The following is a 22,754-nucleotide window of genomic DNA, read 5'->3' on the forward strand; positions in this document are numbered from 1 at the left end:
TTTGTGAAGAACTCCACCCAAAGTAATTGCTTCGAGTGATGAAATCGTGCTAGCTCAGTCCTTTAACATGTAAATACACTTTTCCTTCTTATCTTTGATGTTTACAAGTCTTAATAATTAGTGCTGCACATCCACCTCCCCTGATAGCTTCTTTTTTAACAATAGTGGTTTTTTCAGTATCTCACCTTCATTAGCTGAAAAGTGTGAAGTATCAGCAGTGAGATTTCTGCACTCATTTGTTCATACGTGCAGTAATTGCTCTAACTGCGTATGACTACGACAAAGCAAAACAGCAATTCATACAGTTTCAACCATTACATGTAATTCTCGTATCATTTAAGATGCCCCCGAGTGTCCTCGGGGGTAGCGCTGCCCCACTGCCCAGGAGATGGCAAGAAGGCTGTGCCACAAGGGCCCTGCCTGAGGAAAACGTGGTAATTGACAGCCACTGAAGTGTGCTACTCCAAATACTGAAAATACTGCCAGCTAATAATTTGGTTATCTCAACCTTGTTCCCACTCGTGAGCACATGAACCATTCATTGGTAGCAATGAAGAAAGCCACTTAACCATGGCAGAGAAGTGTTGCCAGTTTAGGGACTCTGTAAACACAGGGACAGAGCCTAGTTTAGAAAGGAGACATTGTTTATTCTATGCAGGGTAACGGGTGGAGTCTTCCACAAACAAAGAACACCAATCCCTGAAACTTTGCACTATATATATATATATATATATATATATAAAATCTCCATATCCAAATCACAGTTCATTCACAGTTCATTGCAAGTTACTTAGTTCTCTTATTAATTATTATACTACCTCCTGTTGGAATGATTCTCTTGTTTCTCGTGCTAATGTGTCAGCATGCTCACCTCTTCTCAAGTACGGTGGGTTAGTTGTAGAAATCTCCCACTGTGAGGCTGAAGAGCCCGTGAATTGGCACCGATCCACTGCATACAAACAGCACGGGGAGCTGTAGCTCCAGCCGAGTGACAAGAGGTACAGCAGGAGCCAACAATTCAGTAGGAACTTTTTGTCAGGACCTGTAGTGATAGGACAAGGAGTAATGGGTACAAATTAAGGGAGAGGAGATTTAGGTTAGATATTAGGGAGAAATAGTTCCTGTGAGGGAGGTGAGACATTGGAACAGGTTGCCCAGGATGCTCCAACCCCGGCTGTGTTCAAGGCCAGCCTGGATAAGGCCTTGAGCAACCTGGTCTCGTGGGACGTGTCCCTGCCCGTGGCAGAGGGTGTTTGGCCTAGATGAGTTTTACAGTCCCTTCCAACCTCCCAATATTCTGTGTCTTCAAGACCCCAAACTACACAGTCAAAGCCCAAGTAATCCTGCATTCAGGGGTCCCCTCTCTGAGGCTGTCTGATAAGACACTGTTTTACAACCCCCTTCTCACTCTCTGCCTCTGTAACTCTCTGGGCAGATGACCGTCTCCGCCTCTTGAGCTGCCAGCGTTGGAAGCGCACAGACTCTGAGGGGCGAGCCCCATCCGAGCGCACAGAGCACGCCGCTCGCCTGCCGGCACTCGGCGGCTCTGCCGAGCGCTGCGAGCCCCAGGGGCAGCCGGGCCCGGCCGCAAGATGGCGGCCGCCGCTGAGGGGGGCGCGCGGCGGCCCGAGGAGGCGCCGGGGGAGGCGGGCGGCTGCACCATGGAGCGCCCGGGGAGCGGCGGGGACGTCGATGTGGGCAGCGATGAGACTGTGGTGGAAGGCTCTGTGGCGGACAGTGATGTGGAGGAAGAGGAGTTCCTTAGGAGGAGGTGGTAATGCGGTGTCGCTGCCAGCTGCACCTGCCCACCTGGTTGTGTGAGGGCGCCGGCGGCTGAGGGGGCCGCTCCCGAGCTGAGGGTTTTTTCCTTCTTTTTTTTTTTTTTTTTTTTTTTTTTTTTTTTTTTTTTTGGTGTGTGTGTGTGTGTGTGTTTTAGTTGGTTTTTGTTTTGTTTTGTTTTTTGTTTGTTTTTTTTTAGTTTTTGGGGGGTTTTGGTTTTTTTTTTTTGTTTTTCTTGCTTTGTTTTTTTGTTTGGTTTTTTTTGGTTGGTTAATTGGTTGGTTAGGTTTTGGGTTTTTTTTTTTTGTTTGGTTGGTTGAGTTTTGGTTTTTTGTTTGTTTGGGGTTTTTTGTTTGTTTGGGTTTTTTTAGTTTGTTTTTTTGTTTTTTTTTTTTTTTCCTCCGCTGTGTTCAGAGCCGTTTTATGTGCTCCCAGACGCAATATTTCTTAGCTCTGCAAACAGTTCCGTTTATTTGCACACACCTTGTCTGCCTCAGAGTTTATGCCTCCGGACCCACCATTTTAATAACATTTTAGTCAGCAGAAGTGAAATGTCCCAAAAAAACAACTCGGAGAAAATAAACACTGTTAAATACAGTTCGTGCTACTTCAATTTCCCTTCAAGTTTGCCTTGATGTAATTTTCATGACATTATGTCTTTTATCCTTTATGGTGTAGCAAGGATTTGAAACCACACGCAGATCTCTGTGATGGCTTTGTGGCACGAAAGTTCTTGGAAATACTTAAAGCAGCGAGGTGCCTCCCTAGTTATGGTTTTCTATACAGAAAATCAAATATATCCCTGGAGCTTGAGGGTTTTTTTACTGTTTGTGCCAGCGCTCGCCCAGGTGTGTCCCCACGGCAGAGGCTGTGATGTGTGCTTTCAGATGCCCTTTGAGTTTATAGGACTGTAATGCTTACAACTCCTTAACGACCTTTTGTTTTATTTATTTTGCAAAGCATGGCTTTTCTTAACGGGGAAGTTGTTCCAGCAACTGAGATAAGTATTAATAAAGGTAGGACATATTCTTTTTTTCAGTCTGTGTTGGTTTTTTCTCCTAAACTGTTGCTTTGGTTTTTGCCTGAGTCCCGATTTAAACTTGGGTGTTGCATGAAGTTCATGCTTAGGAACTGTGCACTCTTTGATTCCATTCCTAATTTTAGCTCATATTTTAAAAGATCCTTCATCACATTTTTATTGTTTGCCCTTGATCTGTTTTTCCTGCGCACTGTGACTGAGAATCCCTAGCTTGAGAGGTGTTATAGTCCTATATATAGGGATATCCTTTTTATTTACATGTACATGTATGTATTTTTGTGTATGTGTTTGTGCAAAATGAATGGATTCTATATGCATAAGAGTTGTATGTAACCCTAGCTGCTTATGATATTTTAAAAAAACCATTAATATTGCTAGTATATCTGTTCTCTTTAAAATAAAAAACTTTGACTAGGGATATTTCAGTGTATGATGTTTAGTTTACCATTAAATACTTTCAGCATAAATGAAAGCATGCTCATTTAAGCTATTAAAATATTCCCTAGTAGCTCCCATAGAGCACACTGGATGAACAAGCATGTTTTAGTTACATAATCGTTTCACATTACTTCCTTGACATTTTTATGTGTTCCATTTGACTTGCATTCTACAGGTTTTATTTCAGTGATATTTCTAGACTGGATATTCTTCGAGTGACATACGGTATTCTTCCAGATTTGGTTGTGTTTATCTTTTTGCCAGTTTGAAGAACTGAGTGGACCAAGATTTTTTGTCCATCTGCCCTGAGTTAATGCAAATCTTATCTTCAGCCCATTGAAATCTGCAGAAACTCCAGTGGCTGTGATTTCCCAATGCTGAATCTTTTATATTATATATAGTTGCCCAATAGTCTTAAGTGAGGAGGAGAGAAGCATCATCCCATTTTGAGCTTCCCTATGATTGTCCACTGGGATTAAATCCTTGCAACATTCAACAGACATGGTTTGAGGCATGTCTGACTGTGTCCCATTTGTGGAGTGGGCATTTGTCTGAAATTTGAGTGGGGAGTTTTTGTCTCTGCAAATGTAACAGATTGTGAGATGTTTAGCATTTTGCCTCCATCATATTATGTTTAGTAAACTGGAATTAGAATTTCATCATTCACGATTTTGTCCATACCTGTATAATAGAGGAGATACATAGTGTAAATATTAATTTGATTGGTATTTTATTAATTTGATTATTATTTGATTATTATTTCTTAGTATTTAATTAGTATTTTATTTTATTTTATTTGTCAGTAACAACATCTTCGTTTTCAAGCAAGAGTCCAACCTTAAGAGTTTCTCTCTCTCTCTTTTTTTTTTTTTTTTTTTTTTTTTTTTTTGAGAGAAGGTCTTCATTTGTTTAGTCATTTAAGACATGATGCCATCTAGGAGTACAAGCATATTTTAGTCGTATGGATGAGGCAGTTTACCAAAATAGCAGTTATTAGTTTTAAAAATAAGAGGAAAGATCTAATATCCAATGCAAAATCAAGGATGGTCCTGGAACACAAAGTGAAATAAGTTTCCACTGCTGGCTGGCGTTATTAATTTCTATTTCATTCATGTAGTTTCAAAATCTAGTGTGATAGACTATTTAGTCATTTAAATCCATTGCATATCAGAAGTTTTGATGCATGTAGCTTACTTACTAAGTTATGTAAAAAGTTACGGAATTATGGGAAATTACATACAAATTAAGACAATCAAAAATTTAATTACTTGGGATTTTTTTGTTTGTTTTTTTCTAGAAGCTTTTTCTCCAGAAATCAGTTTTGTACAGAAATTTGGTGACTACACATATAAGGCAGACCAGATAAATCCAGTAAGTCCAACAATGATAATGTCTTCTCTAATCATATCTAGTGGTTAATGATTAATAAATCCACTGGGCCTCCCCTTGGGGTGATCTGGTGGCTTACAGCTGAATTGAATTTCATCATGTCACCTATGTCTGCAGGACCTGTGGTCTGCAGGAATGTATCCAAGTGTCTTCTCTGGTATTTCATGAGATTATAACCTTTCAAATTTGAGGAACAAGCCCAGGACAAAGATGAAGAAGTTGTGGAGCACAGACTTTTTCCTATGTTCCCTTCAGGAGCTGAAGGGTAATCATCTGAGTTGACTGTGCCAGAATACACCCTGAATTACTCATTACGAGATTAGCTATGATCCAATGACTGACGAATTGTTTCTTTCAAAAGGAAAGAGATAATAATCCAAAATGCAGAATAAAATGTCTGCTTGCATGATGATGGGGTAATTATTTTGCTCTGTGGGTATTTCTGCATTTCCTAATCTGCTAATTAGCTTAGCTTTTGTTAATGTATTTACTGTGGTTGGTAGCTAGCCCATAAATGTCTGTTGAGCAATTAGCTTTCCACCTGCCTGTGGAAACAATTATAGACAAACAGGTTCCCTGCCTTTAACTGTAACTGTTACACTGTCTTCAGCCTGGATTCACCACTCCAAAGCCCACAATCTGTGTATCCTTATTCAAGTAAAAGAGAGTTTTTCTAGAAAGATCTAGACTGCTTCCTAGATGACAAGAGGCACATTGAAAAAAGACATGCCTTCTACTGAAGTGAATGTTTTACAGCACATTCTAGAATTGCAAATAAATTTGTCTCAACTGACAGTGTGGGAAACAGTGAATAAAATCCTAAAGATGCCATTATTTCAAAAATTTTTCTCCATAACTTTATCTTTCCTCTTGCATGTCTGAGGGTTGTCTTGACTGAAGTTTATCGTTATTTTCAGGATGGAGGGAATGAGAGAAGAGCACATTTGCTCTTTCCTTTTACCCTCTGTGAGATAATCTCACTAGCTGCTTCTTAACCTTAGCCTTTGGCTTCATGGTTCTTGCCAGATTATCCAATCCCAAGTCTAAGGACAAATGTTCAATTCACTAAAGATAAAGTCAGAAAAGCAAAGAAACCTAGTACTTTTCACCAAATAGTTACGTAATTCTTAGTATTTTTTGTTTTGGTGAGACCTGTATAGGAAGACACTGGCAGCTTGGTCAAACACAGCTTGGGGGCAGTGTAAAATTATAAATTTTTACTGAATACTGTAAGGAATGCTCTTGGCCTGTTGTCTTTGATACCCATATGTGTACATTGCACCAATGTGGCTCTTCAACCACTTCAGGAGCCAACATGGAATGTACTTTCATAGAAGCTTTCCTTCTAGTTTGTCCTCAGAAATTATCATATATGAATACAGCATTTAGCTGTGATGTGATATGAGGGTCATGCAGAGTAGATAGCTGTGAATGTTTTTAGGAAAAGTAGCATCTGTTCCAGTTGTTCCAGAGAGTCTTAGCTTTCTTTGTACTTCAGATGGATTTGGGGGACTTAAGATATGCAATCCTCCCTTTGATTCCATCATGTAAAATATTTTAATTAAGAATTTTCATCTACCAGAGTTGCAGTAGACATATATGCAGATTTTGTAGGATCCAGGTTCTTTTCAACCAGTCCTTTTTATTATCTGTGAACATATTTTCTATAGCTTTTTTAGACAGGTGTAATGATTGTAAGTTTGTGCTTTCCCCTTTTTTATAAATTTTTTTCTTACATTGTTTGGTGAAGTGCACCAGAAGTTGATAGGTAACACCTAACAGCTTTTAAGCATTAATCTCTTTTTGGAAAATCCAGAGTCACCTCATATAGTTTTCTGTATAAATAAGTGTTCAAGTGAGAAAAATTATTGAGATTTTTCAGGAATTTCTTCACCAAAAATGAGGGCAGGATGAAAAGCTGTTCCCAGTACTTCAGCCAGTGGCCAAAAATACCATTTTTGTAATGTATACGGTTTGAGAAGATCTCTCAACCAGTGAGCAATGTACTGATTTTGTTTAGAACCTAACTTTTTAGAAGACAAAACAGAATCTTCCTCTGAGCTATAATGGTATTTTGCTGAGATTTTTAAGTCTCTCTGAGCAATCTTAGCCAGTTAGAGTGGTTTGGTAGTCATTCTGTTATTTTCCTGACCTTGCTTGGTCTCTGGAAAATGTTCTGTGTAAATATTCAGTCTGACTCGCCTGAGGGGCTTATTTAAGCAAAATACATAACTTTCTGCAAACCATCTCATTGCCAGGTTTTGGAACACCATCAGTCAATAATTGTTGCACAAACTAAAGAACTTGTTCTGTTCCAGGGGACCTTTTGGCAGTCCTTGCTACTGGGAAATTTCTAGGTCTTGCTCTTGAAGCAACTGTTAAGCTGTTTGTTCTTACTGTGTGGCTAGTACCTTGAGTAAGCCAGAGAAGCTGTCACTTAGTGTTCACACCAAGGAGTTGTTTCTTAAAGTAATATTGTCCACTGGAAGTCAGTGATTTGTTTAAAATTGCAGCCAGTGTGAGGATAGTCCACTGGTAATACCCGGTCTTAGCTCATCAGTAAAATTCTGCAGTTCACTTGACTGTCTTAATCATTCCTAGTTTGCCTTAGACTTTGTATAAAGGCTCCTTTTTCCCTGCTGAGGAAGATCTCTGCATTATTGGCAAAAACACAAAAAGCAGATCCAAGTAATAAGGGTTTGGTAATTGGCTCCTGCTGTGACATCAGTGCCCTCCTTATCCATGTGCTCTTTCCTGTGTTGGCTTGTGACAGCAGCCCTGTCACTCAGAACTGGCTGATCTTGAATTGCAAGTCTTGAAGTTCCTTAAATACGGTATTTATAGGGTTATTGAGAGCAGTATACTAAACATCACAGTCTTTGGAACAGTACCCTGTCTTATTTAATGAAAAAAGTTATCAAAGAAAGATTAAAACTGTGAGTTAAAATTAAAATACCTTGTGTTTTGGTCCTCCGATATATACAATATCTTAAGGTTGAAGCAATCATATCTTTCTTGCAGCAGTTTGTTTTCCTGGTGGATGAATGTTTTCTTTTATAGTCTTGATTTATTTTTAAACATTTTTGTCAAATAGTACAAGCAAAAAAAAGGTAAAGCAAAATAGTGGAATGCTTTTGTATCTTAGTAGTAATGTGTGTAATAATTGGAGCTACAAATTCCATTTCCCAGCTAAATTACAGAAGGAAGGAGATAAGCCTGCAATAAAGCTGGGAAAATGAACAATAAAGTACTTTGTTAACTAATTGGTTAAGCTTTTTCTTCTTTCAGGTACTTCAAGAGGCATACACCTCTGACCAGTCTCAGTCCTTACTGAAGTGAGTGTAATATATCACATAGGAATTCCAGTCAGGCATAATGTAATTAAATAATTCTGTTATACTTAATTTGTATGTTGTTTTATTCCCTGTGTTCTATTGTTAAGAAGTTTTCTTGTTTGCTAACTGAAGGATCTGTATTTTTGTTGGCAGCAGTTCAGTGCCCAGTATGGTTCAAGCTGTACTTGGACTTATTTTTATTGATGATACTACTTTAAATGGTTTAGGAACATAACCAGCAAGAAAAATGGGACTTGGGGAATACCATTTGACAAATAAAAACTTGTAATAAATAATATTAGGCTTTTGGCTTGTGGAAACTATGGAAAGATTTCAGTAGAAGATAGATTTATAACAGAAATAGAAAGAAGTAACAAAGGGATAGAAAAGGCGCTTTTTTTTTTTTTTTTTTTTTTTTTTTTTTTTTTTTTTAAACTTAGAGAACAAATGTGGAAACACTGCTAGCTCCACACAGGAAATCTGGAAGTCCTTGTAGAGAAAAGTATATCTCTAAAATAACTGCAGCTGTTTCCACAGATAGTGGCTAACTCAAAGTACTGTAAAAATGTTTCTAAGATGAGCAAATTACAATTCCTTAAGAATTTTTTCATTGTGTTATTTAATTCTAGGGGTTGGATAAATGACTCATCACCTACTGAAAATATTTCTAAGCCTGGTTTTTCATTAAATTCTGCTACAGAAGAACAGCAAGATAATTCTGTAGGTATGTTGTATTTGTACAAAAACAGGACTTGCTCTAGCTGTAGCAAAATCATTTGAGAAAATCATTTGGTAAGCTGACAATGAGTATCCACTTAGGTTTATACAGAGTCTGACTATACATGTTTTTTACAACAGTTGTTCAGTTCTTATAGTCCAAGACTGCAAATTCTGTGTTTGTAAGTATTCTGTTAGAATTTTTTTTAAGAAGTAGCTGTTCTCTCCAGCCAGTGGTATATATCCAGTTTAAAATTATTTCATTGCGGTGGAATTTTCTGGCAAAGATTGCAGGCCACATGGTGTTTAAAATGCCTTATAGATGTGTATAGACAGGTAGACAGGTCATGGAGGGTTCCTACTTCTTCTTTCTAACATATCCAAGAATCAGAGGCATCTGGAAGAAAAGAGAAACAAAAGTGCTACTGTTCCCCAGGTTGGTGTACCATGTGCTGCTACTTAATTTGTACTTCCATTCCTCAGTGTTCCCAAAAATGCAGGACTGCCCCGTCTATTTTGCTGTTTTCCACCTGAGCTTCTTTTTGGTAATCCAACAGAAAAACATTCACTTTTTTTCTGATAGGGAAATTTCCAGAGAGTCACATGAATGTTGAAACAGGGTGGTGATCTCAGGGGGGTTTGGGATCACTGCTATCCAGAGGCAGTAAGTTATTGGATTGTTTCAGCAGCATTGTCTAACTGCACTGTAATTAGAGAGGGCAGAGGCTAGGTCTCGTCATGTGAAATGGGTGGTAATTCCATCTGCTGATAGTCTTTGGAAACACAGGACTCTAAACTACAGTGAGGAGATGTGACAAAATAACTCTGGCATATTATTTGGTGACTAACAGAGCCTAGCCAGAAATTTTACTGTCTGTTCCACTTAGGGAACATTACTATAGTAATTTTTAAGGTTTGAAACCTAAGCCTTAATTAGGAAATTATACCATTTTTAAAGAGATGATAACTTTCAGAAGTGGAAAGTAAAACTGAAATATTTTTCTATTCTCCTAAATTTAGATATCAAATTAAATGGATTTCAGAAGGATTCAGAAGAAAAGGTAAGCATATAGCTGTTGACACTGATGCTGAGCATGTTGAAAACAACTTGAAAGCTAAGCTTTATTTTCTGTTTTTTTTCTGTAAGAAATGTAGTTGCTAAGCTTGCAACACACAAGGGTAGAAGCATAGTAGTGAAAGTGAGGTGGGAAAGATATCATCATGAGACATGATCTATAAGTGATGTTATTTAAGCTGAAGTAAGGAAGACACTTGTAGCTTATGTTTCCCACCAAGGAAAGCCATGAGACAGGCAGTGCATTTGGAAAGTCTCTAAAGGAGGAAGAGCTTCTCTGTAACTGTCCTTTTGTTTGGTAGAGTCTTACTTGTGGCCAGAAATAATCAGTGGCAGAGTTTCTGCTGCGAAAGACTCTGCTTCATTCAGATGTTGTATCATTATGACCATACCATCTATTGATTTGTACCTAAAAATCCATTGATTCGTACCTACAAATAAAAAGTTAGGATTCTGCATCAGTTTTATTTGTCTTTTTTCAAGGACCTTCTCTAAGGTTTATGTCAGGGAAGAAGCAGTTCTTGATAGAATTCACCAAAGGCAGACAGATTTGAGACCAGTATCAATATGGAAATTGGCCAGATAGCAACTTTCTAATGCAGTTTTGAGTATTTGAGAGCAGGCATTCTTTACTTTACATTCTTTACAGCAGTGGTCACTTGGAGGATCCTTCCTCCAACTGAATGCCCTGAGTGTCCTGTGAACAGAGCGTTTATCATACACACCGGTCACCTATTCATTAGCTATCCCCCCATACTTGATGTGTATCTATTACTTCATTTTACATAGTTGCAACCCTTATCAGAAGTTCCTGTGTGGTTCTTTAGGGTATTCTTTGGCTGTTTTCAATGTCCCATGTCCTTTTTAGGTGCCTGTTCCTTGACCTCTGCTTTTGAGTAAGCACAGAATCACTGTTTTGCATAACTTCTGGTTTGTCAGCCTTGCAGAGCTGAGCTGTCATTCTGTTTGCGCTTTTCATGGCTTCTGTTTGCCTAAGTTACATCCTTTATCTATTTCTCCAAGGCTGTGCTGTTCTATCCTACTGTCCTTATCAGAGTAAAATACTCTTCTGTTCTACAGTCCTTATTGTTCATGTCTTCCAGCAAATAGGAGTGATGACAGGGTCAAATGTTCTATCTCAAGAACAAAGGAAAAAAATGAAATCTCCTAGGATATTATTTTCTGAAAAATATACAGCTATTAATATAAAACTATAAGTTTATTAAATGAAACATTCTCATTGTACAGGATTAGTTCCATAGAACAAATTCTAAGTTCCTTGAAACAGATTGCCTATTATTAAAAATCTCTGGAGAACAGGCAGATTGAGTGGATTGAGAGTATCTCCAGAGAAGATATTTTAGGAGTCTGGAGTAAGAAGGCTGGAAATAATCACTACAGTGGATTTTGCTTTTTGGATATTGGCTGTTGTTGGCACTAGCAGAGTCTGAGTCTGCAAGAGGATCTTTACTGAGATGAACCAGTGGCCATCACAGGCGTGACGTGCTGATATGAGGCAAGGTTAGAACAGATGCCTTGACAACCAGCAGTGAGTCACTGAGTATCTTAGTTTTGTGTATCCCTGAAAGTACAAAATAAATCTATGAATTATCTATGCATAGAATTCTGACGCCTAATAATTATGCTTGCTGAGTTTTCTTGGTTTTGATGATGTAGCACCACTGATTTCTGTTATGGTTATTCTGTCAATAATGGGGGCAGTACCATTCAATGTCTTCATTAGTAGCCTGGGAAATGGAGCACACTGCACCCTCAGCAAGTTCAGAAGTGGTACTGGGAGGAATGACTGATAGACTGGATAGTTGTGTTGTCATTCATAGGGACCTGAACAGATGGGAAAAAAGGGAGGATAGGAATCTCTTTAAATTCATCACATGGAAATGCGAAGTTCTGTATCCAAGGAAAAATTACCTCAGGTGCCAGCTGGGGGGAAGCTGACAGGAAAATAGTTCTGCTAGAGAAAGACTTTGGAATCCTGATGGACTCTCTACTCTGCTCTTGTGAGTCCCTTCCTGGACTACTGTGTCTGGAGTTTTGTGACCATGTCACGTTTAAAGGTTGGATTTCAGTTGACTTTGGGGTTTTTAGGATCTTGCAAAATTTTACCCACTCTTCAACAAGCGCACTGAGGCTTTTTCTTGGGAATTTTGTAATACATATAACATCTGTTTATATCGGAGTTCTTCAAGCAGAGAAAGTTATACCAGTGAAGGCTTCTTTTCCCCCATCTAAAGTCTAGATGAATTAGAGAAGTGGTGTAAAAATAAAGTGTATTTCAATAAAGTGAAGTAAAAAGCAATCACTACCTAGAAACAATCTGATGCACATATAAAAGATAGGAAACAGCTGGCAGGGAAATAATTTTACTAGCTTACAAACTGAACCTGAGTGTATGCTGTCAGATTTCTGCTCTTTCTAGTTTATTGTGTATACCTTTATCTAAATCATGTCACTGGTGGTTAAAGGTTTCTTGCATTGCCTAATATTGCCACTTGCTGGCAGTAAGACTCCAAAAATTCATTGATAGAGATTTTCTAAGATCCAGTATTACTTGTATAAGTGCTATTATATACAAATGTTATATAGAAAAAAACCATAGTTTTGGTCTCTGGAGGCATATTTTTTTTCCTGCAGAGCATTTAAGACAGGGAGAAGGAAAAAATAGAAAAGAAATTTCTTCATGTAAGAATGGGTGCTTCTATTGAATGTAACTCAAAGTGATTAGAAAACAGCAATATTACTTCTCCAAGAACAATTATAATTTTGTGTTCTATACTCAGTGTGGAAACTGCATCGTGCAAACTTCTCAAAATTCTAAGATTCTGAACTGAAGTTTGTGAGACACAAATCCTCCATATCTGTTTTGGATCTACATAAACACATAATCAAAACTCCTGTATTGTGTTTTGCTAACTATGTATTTTAAGTAATTGTGAATACGTTTACTTTCATTATTTCTGTGTGACAGAAATTTTTAATGACTTTCTTTTAAAGCCTTATAACACCCTCAGGTTATTTGCCATTGCCATTGGCAATGACAATCTTTGACTAAACCAGGTTTAGTCTCTTTTGCCCTGGATTTTCACTGCTATACAAGTCAACAGCTAAAGCTGAAACTTCTTTTGAAACTGAGAGCTCAGTCTAATTCTTGTTACAATATTGTATGAAGGAAGACTTTGAGTCTTGTGGATTTGGCCAAAAATTGATAGTAAAATGTACACACATATATAGAAAGAGAGATGACTTCTAAAGCAAATTTTAGGTAAATCTTTTTAGAAAGAATTGCTCCATTCCTTTCTGTAAAGTTTATAAATTCAATTTTTATATATCATGAAAATTAAGTAATTGAGATTGCTTTCCAGTAATAAGCCTCTGTCTACATGATCCTATGGAAGGCATAATAACAGTTTGAAAGGAACAGACAACAGATGATACATTTCCACACATTTTAGATAATTGCCACAGAACCTGCCATGACCATTATTGACAGAGATAACACAGTAAAAGAACACTCACTTAATAATGATACAGATCTCTCTCTGTCATGCCCAGTGAAGATTTTCATGGATGTATTCAGAATATAGAGGAACAGAATATAGAGACTAGTGAAGTTGACATCAGTGATTTGTTGAAATACCTCAGTGATTCTGAGAGTCCTAAAGTTAAAAACCCATTGCCTGACAAGTAGAGTGTCAGGGTCATGCCTGTTCCATCAATCCATCAGCAGCTGAGAGTGAGGTGCCCTGCCAGTAGAGCTTGTGGAGCCTCTGAATGCCTTGTCAGGATCAATGGTACAAGCTCCCACTCCCGTAGTGCCAAATGAGACAGCTTAACACCAAAGAAGAGCAGCTAAAATCAGAAACCAAATGTTCTGCAAGTAGATGATGACTGTATGCAAGCATAACCACAGTTTAATTCGTATTTGAAATTTTATGCTTCTCATGAATTATTATGTAAAGTAGCCAAATTACTTGAAGATGGGAATTTTAGTAAGGAATAAACTAGCATCAGTAATTTGCATATTTAAGTACTTTCAGTTTTTGTTTTACAAATCCAATGCTGTGTTTCCTGCTCAGATATATCCGTGTTATGAAAATAGCTAAGTTTGCTGGGATGGGAAATCCTAGTAAAGTTAATTTATTGACTGACGTAGAAAACTAGAATCAGCGTGGGATTTTCAAAAACTCTAGACCCCTGTACATCTTCTGTGTCTCATGTTCTCTCCAAATCACTATTTTGTTACTTCATTGTAGCATACTGGCATATATCAGCCAATTCCATTCCAGGTTCCTACTGCATCCTGTTCTGTTTTTGATCCAGACAATAGTGAGGTGTTTTCTTTTGTAGTTCTCACTGCTGCAAATGCAAATGCTTTGCAAGTATCACAAAATAGATTATAGCTATGTCTTTCCTATATACTAGGAAGATTATTCAGTGGGGATTTTTACACATGTATTTAGAAGTGTATTTACTGTCCTTAGTTCTGCCTATGCAAAACATACTGAAAAAACTGGGGCATATGCTTGATGTTCCTGTCCTCCCCTGAAGAAACCAGTATGTATGGGTACAGAATGTGATTCTTCTTGTTGCTTCTTGTGCTGGGAAAGTGTTCTGTAACAACACAGCATTTCTATTTGGTAATACCAATGCAAAATTATGGAGAGGAGCATGAAAGGAAAGCCATAGTTTCTTCCTGTTTAGATCATGATGGAAAGAGAAGGACAGATAGGAGACATAGATTTATGCTGCAGAGTACATTAAGCATCTTCTGTAAACCTGCAGCCTGATTCTCTGCTCTGTGTTGTATTCAAATAATCTGAGCTGCAAATCAATAATCAGCCAGGTAAAGCTGGCTATTTAAGGTAGTTTTACAACCCACAATGGCGTAAAGCATCCTAAAACTGTAAGTTAATTCTATCTTTTCCTATTAGTATTAACTGGATGTATCAGCATGTAATTAAATGTGCCACAGATATACCTAATTTCAAGGTGCTGAAGGGTCCGTAGGCTGATTGTCTCAGAATCATAGCACTTTGCAAAGCCCTGTCAGTGAAGTATCGATTTCTGAAATTTGTGGTACAGCTGGGTGAAGATTAATGTATAGATTTACTCAAGATTGCAGTTAAAATTGAGAAGCAGAGACTTGTGGAAATTGAGATCTCTAACCTCTTGTCTTGTTAGACAACAATCAACTTTATCTTCTCTTTGTGCCTTTATCTGATGTTCTTAAAGGCTGAAGGAAGCAAATTACTAAGAAAAAAACCCCAAACAAACAGTTAATTTGTTACTAAGTGTTGAATGTAACAGTATGTTGTTCACTTTAGTCTTTTCTCACCCTTCTTTCTTTAGAGTATTCTTGTGGTGAAACGAGTATCCAAAAGAGGAGAGTCTGTACTGACTTGTAGAAGCAATCAGGATGCTGGATATCCCGTCTATTTTTGTATATGGTCTCTTACAAAGCAAGTGTGGTCTTTTTTTTCTTTGAAATGCGTTTTCCTCTTTCACTAACCCTGCTCCCACTGCAGATATGGATCTATGGAAAGTAGTACTGTGATAGTTTTCTAAGCTAATATATTTGATTTCCCTAGCTGCCATACAATCATTAAGGTTCGAAAGGACCTTTGGGATCATCAAGTCCAATTGTCCAACAATGAACCACTGTTTACCACTAAGCCATGCCTTCAAGTGCCACATCCACATGCCTTCTGAACATTTCCAGGGATGATGATTCCACCACTTCCCTAGTCAGCCTGCTCCAGTGCCTGGCCACACTTCCAGTGAAAAAAGTTTTCCTCATACCCAATCTAAGCCTTCTCTGGCACAACTAGAGGCCACTTCCCCTTGTCTATTGCTTTTTACCTGAAAGAGGAGATCAGCCCCCACCTCACTACAAATTCTTCTCAGGTAGTTGTAGAGAGCAATAAGGGCACTGCTGAGACTCCTTTTCCTCAGGCTGAACAACCCCAGATCCCATGTTAACGTGTATTGTCTCTTCACCCAGAGGGTCCACTGCTAAGAAGGCAATTTGCCTCTTTAGTAACCTCCCTGCTAAATATGTCAATTAAAAAAATAATCAGCATATTCTCCATATCTGTTTGTACTGCAAGAAAGGGCTAACCAGTTCTCCCACATCATTGTGAAAGCATTTCTATGCATATGTGCTGAGGGTGTGTCCTAAAAGCTTTCAGTGTTACTCAAATATATAATAAGCTAATGAGTACCCAGATTTCATGAGGTTGAGTGATACATAAGCAGTGTGTTGCAGTTACATGCCTAAAACAGTGAATAAACTCAAGCAACTCAAATTAACTTCTATGTGGTGACCTGTCTTTAGGATGGGATTAGAGTTAAGTCTCTGGTATACATGAATCATTTAGGTTCCCCTTCGCACAATTTTGGATGAGGTGAATGTCTATAATCTCAGAATAGCTCTTCCTCTTTACAAATGGTGGGGTAATGAGGATGCCTAGTGTCATCTACATGCTTGGCTTTTAGAAGGTTGAAGGTAAACCTCAGTTGTAGTGGCTGTAGCTCAGGAATGGTACATCTTTAGAAATAACTGCTCAGCTGGGAGTTAATGAACTTCAGGTGAAAAAGAGATCTCACCTTTTGTAAATTTTTAGGCTTCTGCAATGGTGAGATGGGCTATCTTAAGACATTTCAAGCATCATGTTTTTTTTAGGACAGGAGCTCATATCTGTAGGAAACTGAAAGGAATCCACTGTCATTTCAAACGTCTAATCAAATAACTTTTGGATTGAACAACTTTTGTTTGCTGTCACACAGCTGAGATTTATGCTTTAAGTTGTGAGTCTGAGTAGCCTAATTCTCATGGCTAATTCTGCCAGGAATACATTGCATGGCATACTACTCCTGGCATGGGATAGCATTTCCTGTGGCAGCCTATGTCTTTCATACCTGTAGAATTCCAGTTATTCACTTAAACAATCCCTCAATTCTTTGTGGGCATACAATTTAAAAAAGAGTGTCCTTTGACCTCTTTTATATACAGCCTTTGTTTTAACTTTGTGCCTACCAGTTGCTTCTAATATTTCTTTTTTTCATCCACAGGCTGTGGATGGTCAGCAGAGAGAGACAGAAGAAATTTCAGATTACTTGGATGCTACCTTTACTGAAAATGAAACTGTTGAGGGACATTCATATTCAGTTGAGCCTGCAGCATGTACAGAAACAGCCCAAACAACATCAAGGTAAGCAAAACCTCCTCAGGAAAGTACAGGGATTGTTTCCTCTCATCACCAAATACTAGAAGAAACAGCAGGGAATAATGGCTCACAGTGGCATTATAACAAGAAACAAACCTAAGCATTATGAGAAATTTATGCATAATAATTTGTAATTTTTTTTTTATATATTAGTGTAATAGAAACAGTGCATGTGGTGTACACATTTGTCATGTGAACAACTTTAAATGATCAAAGAGAAAGATTTTATCTTTTATTTAAGGATCTAATTTCTCTCCTGATTTACTCCTTATTTAGTACTATGTAAGTTAGCCTGCTGTTACAGAGTTCCTTTTGAAATCAAATGCATTCATATTCTTAGCTCTACTGTAAACATTGATTTATATGGAGAATATTTTGTTGATTCTAAGCAAATCTCTTCTCAGTAAAATTCAGAAATCTATTTCTGAAGACAAGCAGGATCTAGAAACCATCATGTGGCAAGAAATAATTCTGAATGAGTATGCAGAAGCTAATCAGAGGAGAAGGAGCAAGAGAATTGACAAAAAACGGAGTAAGATACTCTATGTTCTTATCATACAGATTATTATTTGAACAACTATGCCAAATCAAATATAATTAATAATTTTTCCAATGTATTGGCACATTATTTTCTTTTAAAAAGATGGTATAAACATTCATTTTAGTAGCTAAAGTTATTGGTAATTTCCCTTCTTCTGAAACCCTTTATATTAGCAACCTAACAGTTAACTTGTTTGCATGAACTCCTTAAGAATCGTGGGAAGTTTTTCAGGATGCAATTTTTATTGCAGTGTTTCAGATGAAAAAATTATGGCATGTTGTGATAAGGAGAAGAGAATTGGTTTTTGCAGAGTGAAAAGCTAGATCTTGATCTACATTTATTTATCCTTCTGCCATTTAGTGTTCTGTGTGCAAAATCATTGTCAGAGCAGTGCCATCCTCAAGAATTGACAGTTTGTTCCATTTTGAATGCCTGCTGTTGTTACCTTGTCTACAGGATTACGGGGCCTTTACTACCACAGAGCACTCTGTTGAAGTATTTTTATTTGGAATATGCTTTGTTAGAGGGGATGATTGCTATTTTTATCATTTGAAGGTATATGTAGAGAAATTCTTTACTTTGCAGAGGAATTCTGTGGAAGAATAAAGAATTTTCTCACTTGAGTGTTCATCCCAGCACCTTTAAGATTAGGTTTTATCTGTTGAGGGTTTTTGTTTAAGTCCACTCAGATAGGGTTTTTCCATTTACCTACAATCATTTAAACTTCTTCATCTTTCGGAGTTTGTAATTATTTGAATTGCAACAGCTACAGTATAGATCTTAAAAAACACAAAGAAATCCACCTCCAGTTAACAGGATTTAATTCTCTTTCACAGGATTTTAATTATTCCCAGTGGAAGCACCATTTTGATGAGATTTAAAGTTGAATACCTAACTGCTCATCTATTTCAAATCAACTTGCTAGTTCCCACCCAATAAACAAGTTACTGATTCTTTAGCATGGTTTCTATAGAAAGAGTTGCACTGTCAAGAGAGGTAGATTCTTGAACCAATCTTACCTCCCTTTCACATCAGACCAGTCAAGAGCCCATGAGTCATCTTAGTTTGGTAATTCCCTCTAAAAACCACCCTGTGTTAAGTTTTGGGTTGGGTCTGCATGGGTCACTTGTTTTGCACGAGGTCAGGTGCATGGAAAGCTCTAGGGGAGGCAACTGGAAGTAATGGGAAATAGATCCCTTCAAGGAAGATTTTAATGAGGTAAAGTGTAACATAAAACTTCACATGATTCTGTTTATGTCTGTGTAGTTTAATCCTTCCTGAGCTGCTTTTCTGGCTTAGACCAGCTTTGACTAGTGACTGCATGTTTTAAATGATTGACATCTCACAAGGCTAGACAGCAGAGAGAGACTATGCTCAGCTGAGGGGAGCCCCTATCTGTTAGATTATAAAAATCTACTCAGAGTCAAAAATTTAAGAATGTTTGGAATTATTCCAGGCTCACATTTTATCACAATGCACAAAGCATCAGACTGTGTGAGTTACAGCTCTAGAAGAACTATAGCTTTCAAGATCTATTTCTGGTGATGCCAAATTGATTTTGTCTTTTTTGCTTTTATATATTCTCTATATTCTTTACACATACATTTGTAGCTCTGTAGCCCATTACTGTATTCATAGTTAGCCCCACTACTTTTCCCTGCTTTTTCCTTACCCTGATAGGCAGAAAGACAAAACACATTCCAGAGGCTCCAAGCTGGGGGTCCATGGCCCCATCCTATCTTGGTTCTTCCTGGGAGTCAATATTGAAATCAATTCTTAGAGACACATTTTCATAAACAAAGTTTAGTTCCTATCTGAAGGGAGAGTATTCAGAAAAGGGTTGAACTGGGGGCGGGGGGGAATTACCCCACCATTTATGTCTCTAATTGGGGATTTTTTTTCATTTATTTTAATTTGATAAACTTGTAAAACTCTATTCACCCTTTTCAGGGATGTGCTTTCTCAATATCTGACTTCAGAGGCCTCCAATAAAGACCAGGCTCCAGATTATCTCCTATACTAATGTTGCCTTGAAAGTGTGTTGTTTGATTTCTAGGTTCTTTAAGGCAGAATCCAGGATGCTCTTCCCCACGATTTTAAGGGATGTTGGAATGACAGGGCTGGTGAAGTACAGAATAGCTCATCTGTGTACTGGAAATAATTTAGGCTAAACTGAAAAGTGTGATGACTGCATAATGGGAGATAGTGTTTGTTTTGTAAAATACTAAACATCAGAAACAATCTCTTTCAAATTTTACCTTTTGCAATTAGACCACATGTTCACATTGCAGAAATGACTGAGCTGGTTTTGAGTAATGAGAAAAAATAACCTGAGGGATCACTATCCTGTTGTAAATACTTGCTCACAAAGCAGAGGTTTTAAAAGGTAGATGGGTAAAAAAGAATGATAGATAAATTTGACTTTTAAGAAAAGTTAAATTATTGGACAACTGACTAGTTAGTGAAATAGTTACCTTACAATGATTTGAATGCAGAATAGTGGTTTTATTATCCATTGGGAAACAATGCACCTAGCAAAAATGTCATTAGGAAAGAAGTCTGAAGTTAAGACACTTCTACTTTGTCATATTTCTCTGTGTTGAATTTCAGTTGGAGCTTTGTTATGAAATGCACTGTGACATCTTTTATTAAATGGCATTATTATTCAATTTGTGATGTGTTTTTTTGAATTTTTCATTACTACTAAATTGAATGAACATTTGTTTCTTCAGGAAGCTTATTTACTACCTTTGGTGAAGTCAAGATAAGAGAGAAAAGATACTTCTCTGTGCAACAGATCTTTTACATTGTTTTTCAGAACGAGAAGCCTTTGGTAGGAATTCTGTAAGTCAAACTCGCCCCCTTACACTTTCAACAATCCACAGGAGGAATGTGTATGGTGAGAACTTACTGCACAGAGCTGTTATCCACGAAGACATAAACCTTGTACGTAGGATAATAAAAGCTGGTGGAAATGTAAATGCTCAGGATAATGCTGGTAAGTTGCAGTTGTACTCAAATACTGTTTTCAGTACAAGTACCTGCCTATAACTCATAAAAGCATATATTAAGAGTTTGTGCAGAGGACAAGACTGTAAGTTTTTGACTGGTCAATTGATTATTAGATTTTTATTGGTTTGACTTAGTACTTGTTCATGGGAAAGCATGTAGATCTGTTTATAAAACTATTCAAGAAAAGAAATCTTTGAGGGAGAAGTTAAGCACTTGAAAAAGTTACAAAGTTATGTGCCTTAGTTCAATGATTCCATCCATGCTTTTCACAAAACAAGTCCCTAATTAAATAATCAACTTCATAAGTCTTAAAGTTGGGGGATATTTTTTGTCCATATCTATGACCAACTTGTGACATCAAGATACAGATTTTCCAGTTAAAATTTTCAGGAAGTTTGATTTCACCCTTTACATCTTGAGAGAAGCTGAGCACTATTCTAAATATTCAAGCTTGTGACTACTTGGTATTTTCCATTTTTTCTTTGTTTTGGGTAGGGAAAAAAATTTTGACAAAGTGCAGCCCTCTGATAATGTTTTGATTCAAACACTTCACCTTATCCAATTTTGTGGGTGTTGGTCTGTGTCAAGGACTTCACTACACCTTAATTATTACTTGGTTGTTTCCAATATAAAACTGTTCCTAATCTGCACTTCCCTTCTCATCCACTAGTCTCTGAAAAATTTCCGTTACAAAAGAAGAAAATTGTTTCAGACAGCTGGCTCTTCTGCTAGAAAACTTAATTCTTACAGTCTTCCCATATTGTGCTAGGAGCTAGGATTTCCCAACAGTCCTGTGGGAAAGAAAAAACCCCACATTCTGCAGTTATAGACTATTGTATAATGCAGGAAAAATGGACCAGAATTAAGACTGAAATTCTCTGTCTTCTGGAATACATTGAGAGATAGATTGGGTCAGCAGCAGATCTGAGACTTTCACAGCACAGGCATTCGAGCTAACAGCATGACTTGTAATGTGTATTCACGTGTGCTGGAGGTAGATGAGGAAATATTTTATTGGTGGGGTTCAAAGCCCAGTGTTGACAACTGATAGTGTGGGTTCAGCTGCAGTCACAGTAGGCAAGTGCACTAAAGTGCAGTGGTTCTAGATTTTTGAGTCACAGCTGCTTCCTTTTTCTGCCTTTGATATTTTGCTAGGCCACCATTTTTTCATCCCCCAGACTCTGGCAGCTGATTGTTTGGTCCAAAGGCAGCAGAGCTGCACAAAAAACCTTTTAGTTGTACTCCTTAAAGAGATGAGAGGTTGACATGGCCCTGCTTCTTTTATTCTCAATGAGGCAGGTGTAATCAGAAAAAGTAGGCTTAACAGACTTGTGTCATTTTGGCATGCACTTTCATCTTGGTCTCTTTGGGTCATTTTTCATAATATTATATTTTGCTTCTGTGTCTGTTCTTCTCCTTTAAAGCTTCCCCCCAATGATTATCTTAGCCTAGTATTTTTTCCTTATTCCTATGCTCTGGTACTCTGCTTCAGTACCTTATTGAGTTTGGGATCTTCTGTTTGTGGGTTTGGTTTGAGAGTTTTTTTCTCCTTTTTATTTCCTGGATATCAGCATGTAGGATATGGCCAGCATATTAGAGATACAGTTGTGTGCTCTAAGTTTGAGTCTTGCCTCACAGTGTGCCAAGGGATCTGAGAAACAGTTGCATTGAAACCTGTGTTTCTCCTTGATTTGGAACATGCACAGTGTCCTTGCAGACTCAAGTTGCCAATCTCTAGTGATTATTAATTGAATGTGTTGCAGGTGCTCTTTTTCCAGGTCTTTTTATTAGATGAGGTAGAGGATACTTTTTACTAAGGGAGAAACGAGTACATTCCCTTAAGTGCAAATTTTTATTATCTCCTTAACAGATTTCATAACAAACCTGGTTACTAGGAATATACAATATTCAGGGTTGGGTTGTGTATAAAAGAGCCTTGGGAGTTTCTCTCTCTAGTGAAATTAAGATAATTTTGCTTAATGGGACTGAAACATCTCATTAAGCCTTATTAATTCCTGTATTTAGTATGTCAATTAGGCCCTGACAACCTTCTGATAATGGAAAATTGTTGAAGAGTAGGACTCCCCATCAAAGTGATCTTCTAGAGGGCATGTTAGTTGCAGAGCTGTAAGTTAGCACGTGGAAAATCCTCTGTGTTTTTCCCTTATGTCTCTCACCCTGC

At 37.7% G+C, this 22,754-nt stretch overlaps 1 protein-coding gene across 1 annotated transcript in view; it reads left to right on the forward strand.

Moving 5' to 3' along the window:
- The first annotated feature begins 1,592 nt into the window (after nt 1-1,592).
- ANKRD31 (ankyrin repeat domain 31) overlaps nt 1,593-22,754 on the forward strand; it is a 63,599-nt gene continuing 42,437 nt past the window's right edge. Inside the window, exons 1-9 of the mRNA XM_066339165.1 lie at nt 1,593-1,771; nt 2,740-2,795; nt 4,554-4,627; nt 7,934-7,980; nt 8,610-8,704; nt 9,718-9,758; nt 16,865-17,004; nt 17,424-17,551; nt 20,379-20,558. Of these exons, the coding sequence (XP_066195262.1) occupies nt 1,593-1,771; nt 2,740-2,795; nt 4,554-4,627; nt 7,934-7,980; nt 8,610-8,704; nt 9,718-9,758; nt 16,865-17,004; nt 17,424-17,551; nt 20,379-20,558 (940 nt within the window). The remainder of the gene's footprint in view (nt 1,772-2,739; nt 2,796-4,553; nt 4,628-7,933; nt 7,981-8,609; nt 8,705-9,717; nt 9,759-16,864; nt 17,005-17,423; nt 17,552-20,378; nt 20,559-22,754) is intronic.

Source organism: Sylvia atricapilla, chromosome Z (assembly GCF_009819655.1).
Source record: "Sylvia atricapilla isolate bSylAtr1 chromosome Z, bSylAtr1.pri, whole genome shotgun sequence".
Classification (NCBI taxonomy): domain Eukaryota; kingdom Metazoa; phylum Chordata; class Aves; order Passeriformes; family Sylviidae; genus Sylvia; species Sylvia atricapilla.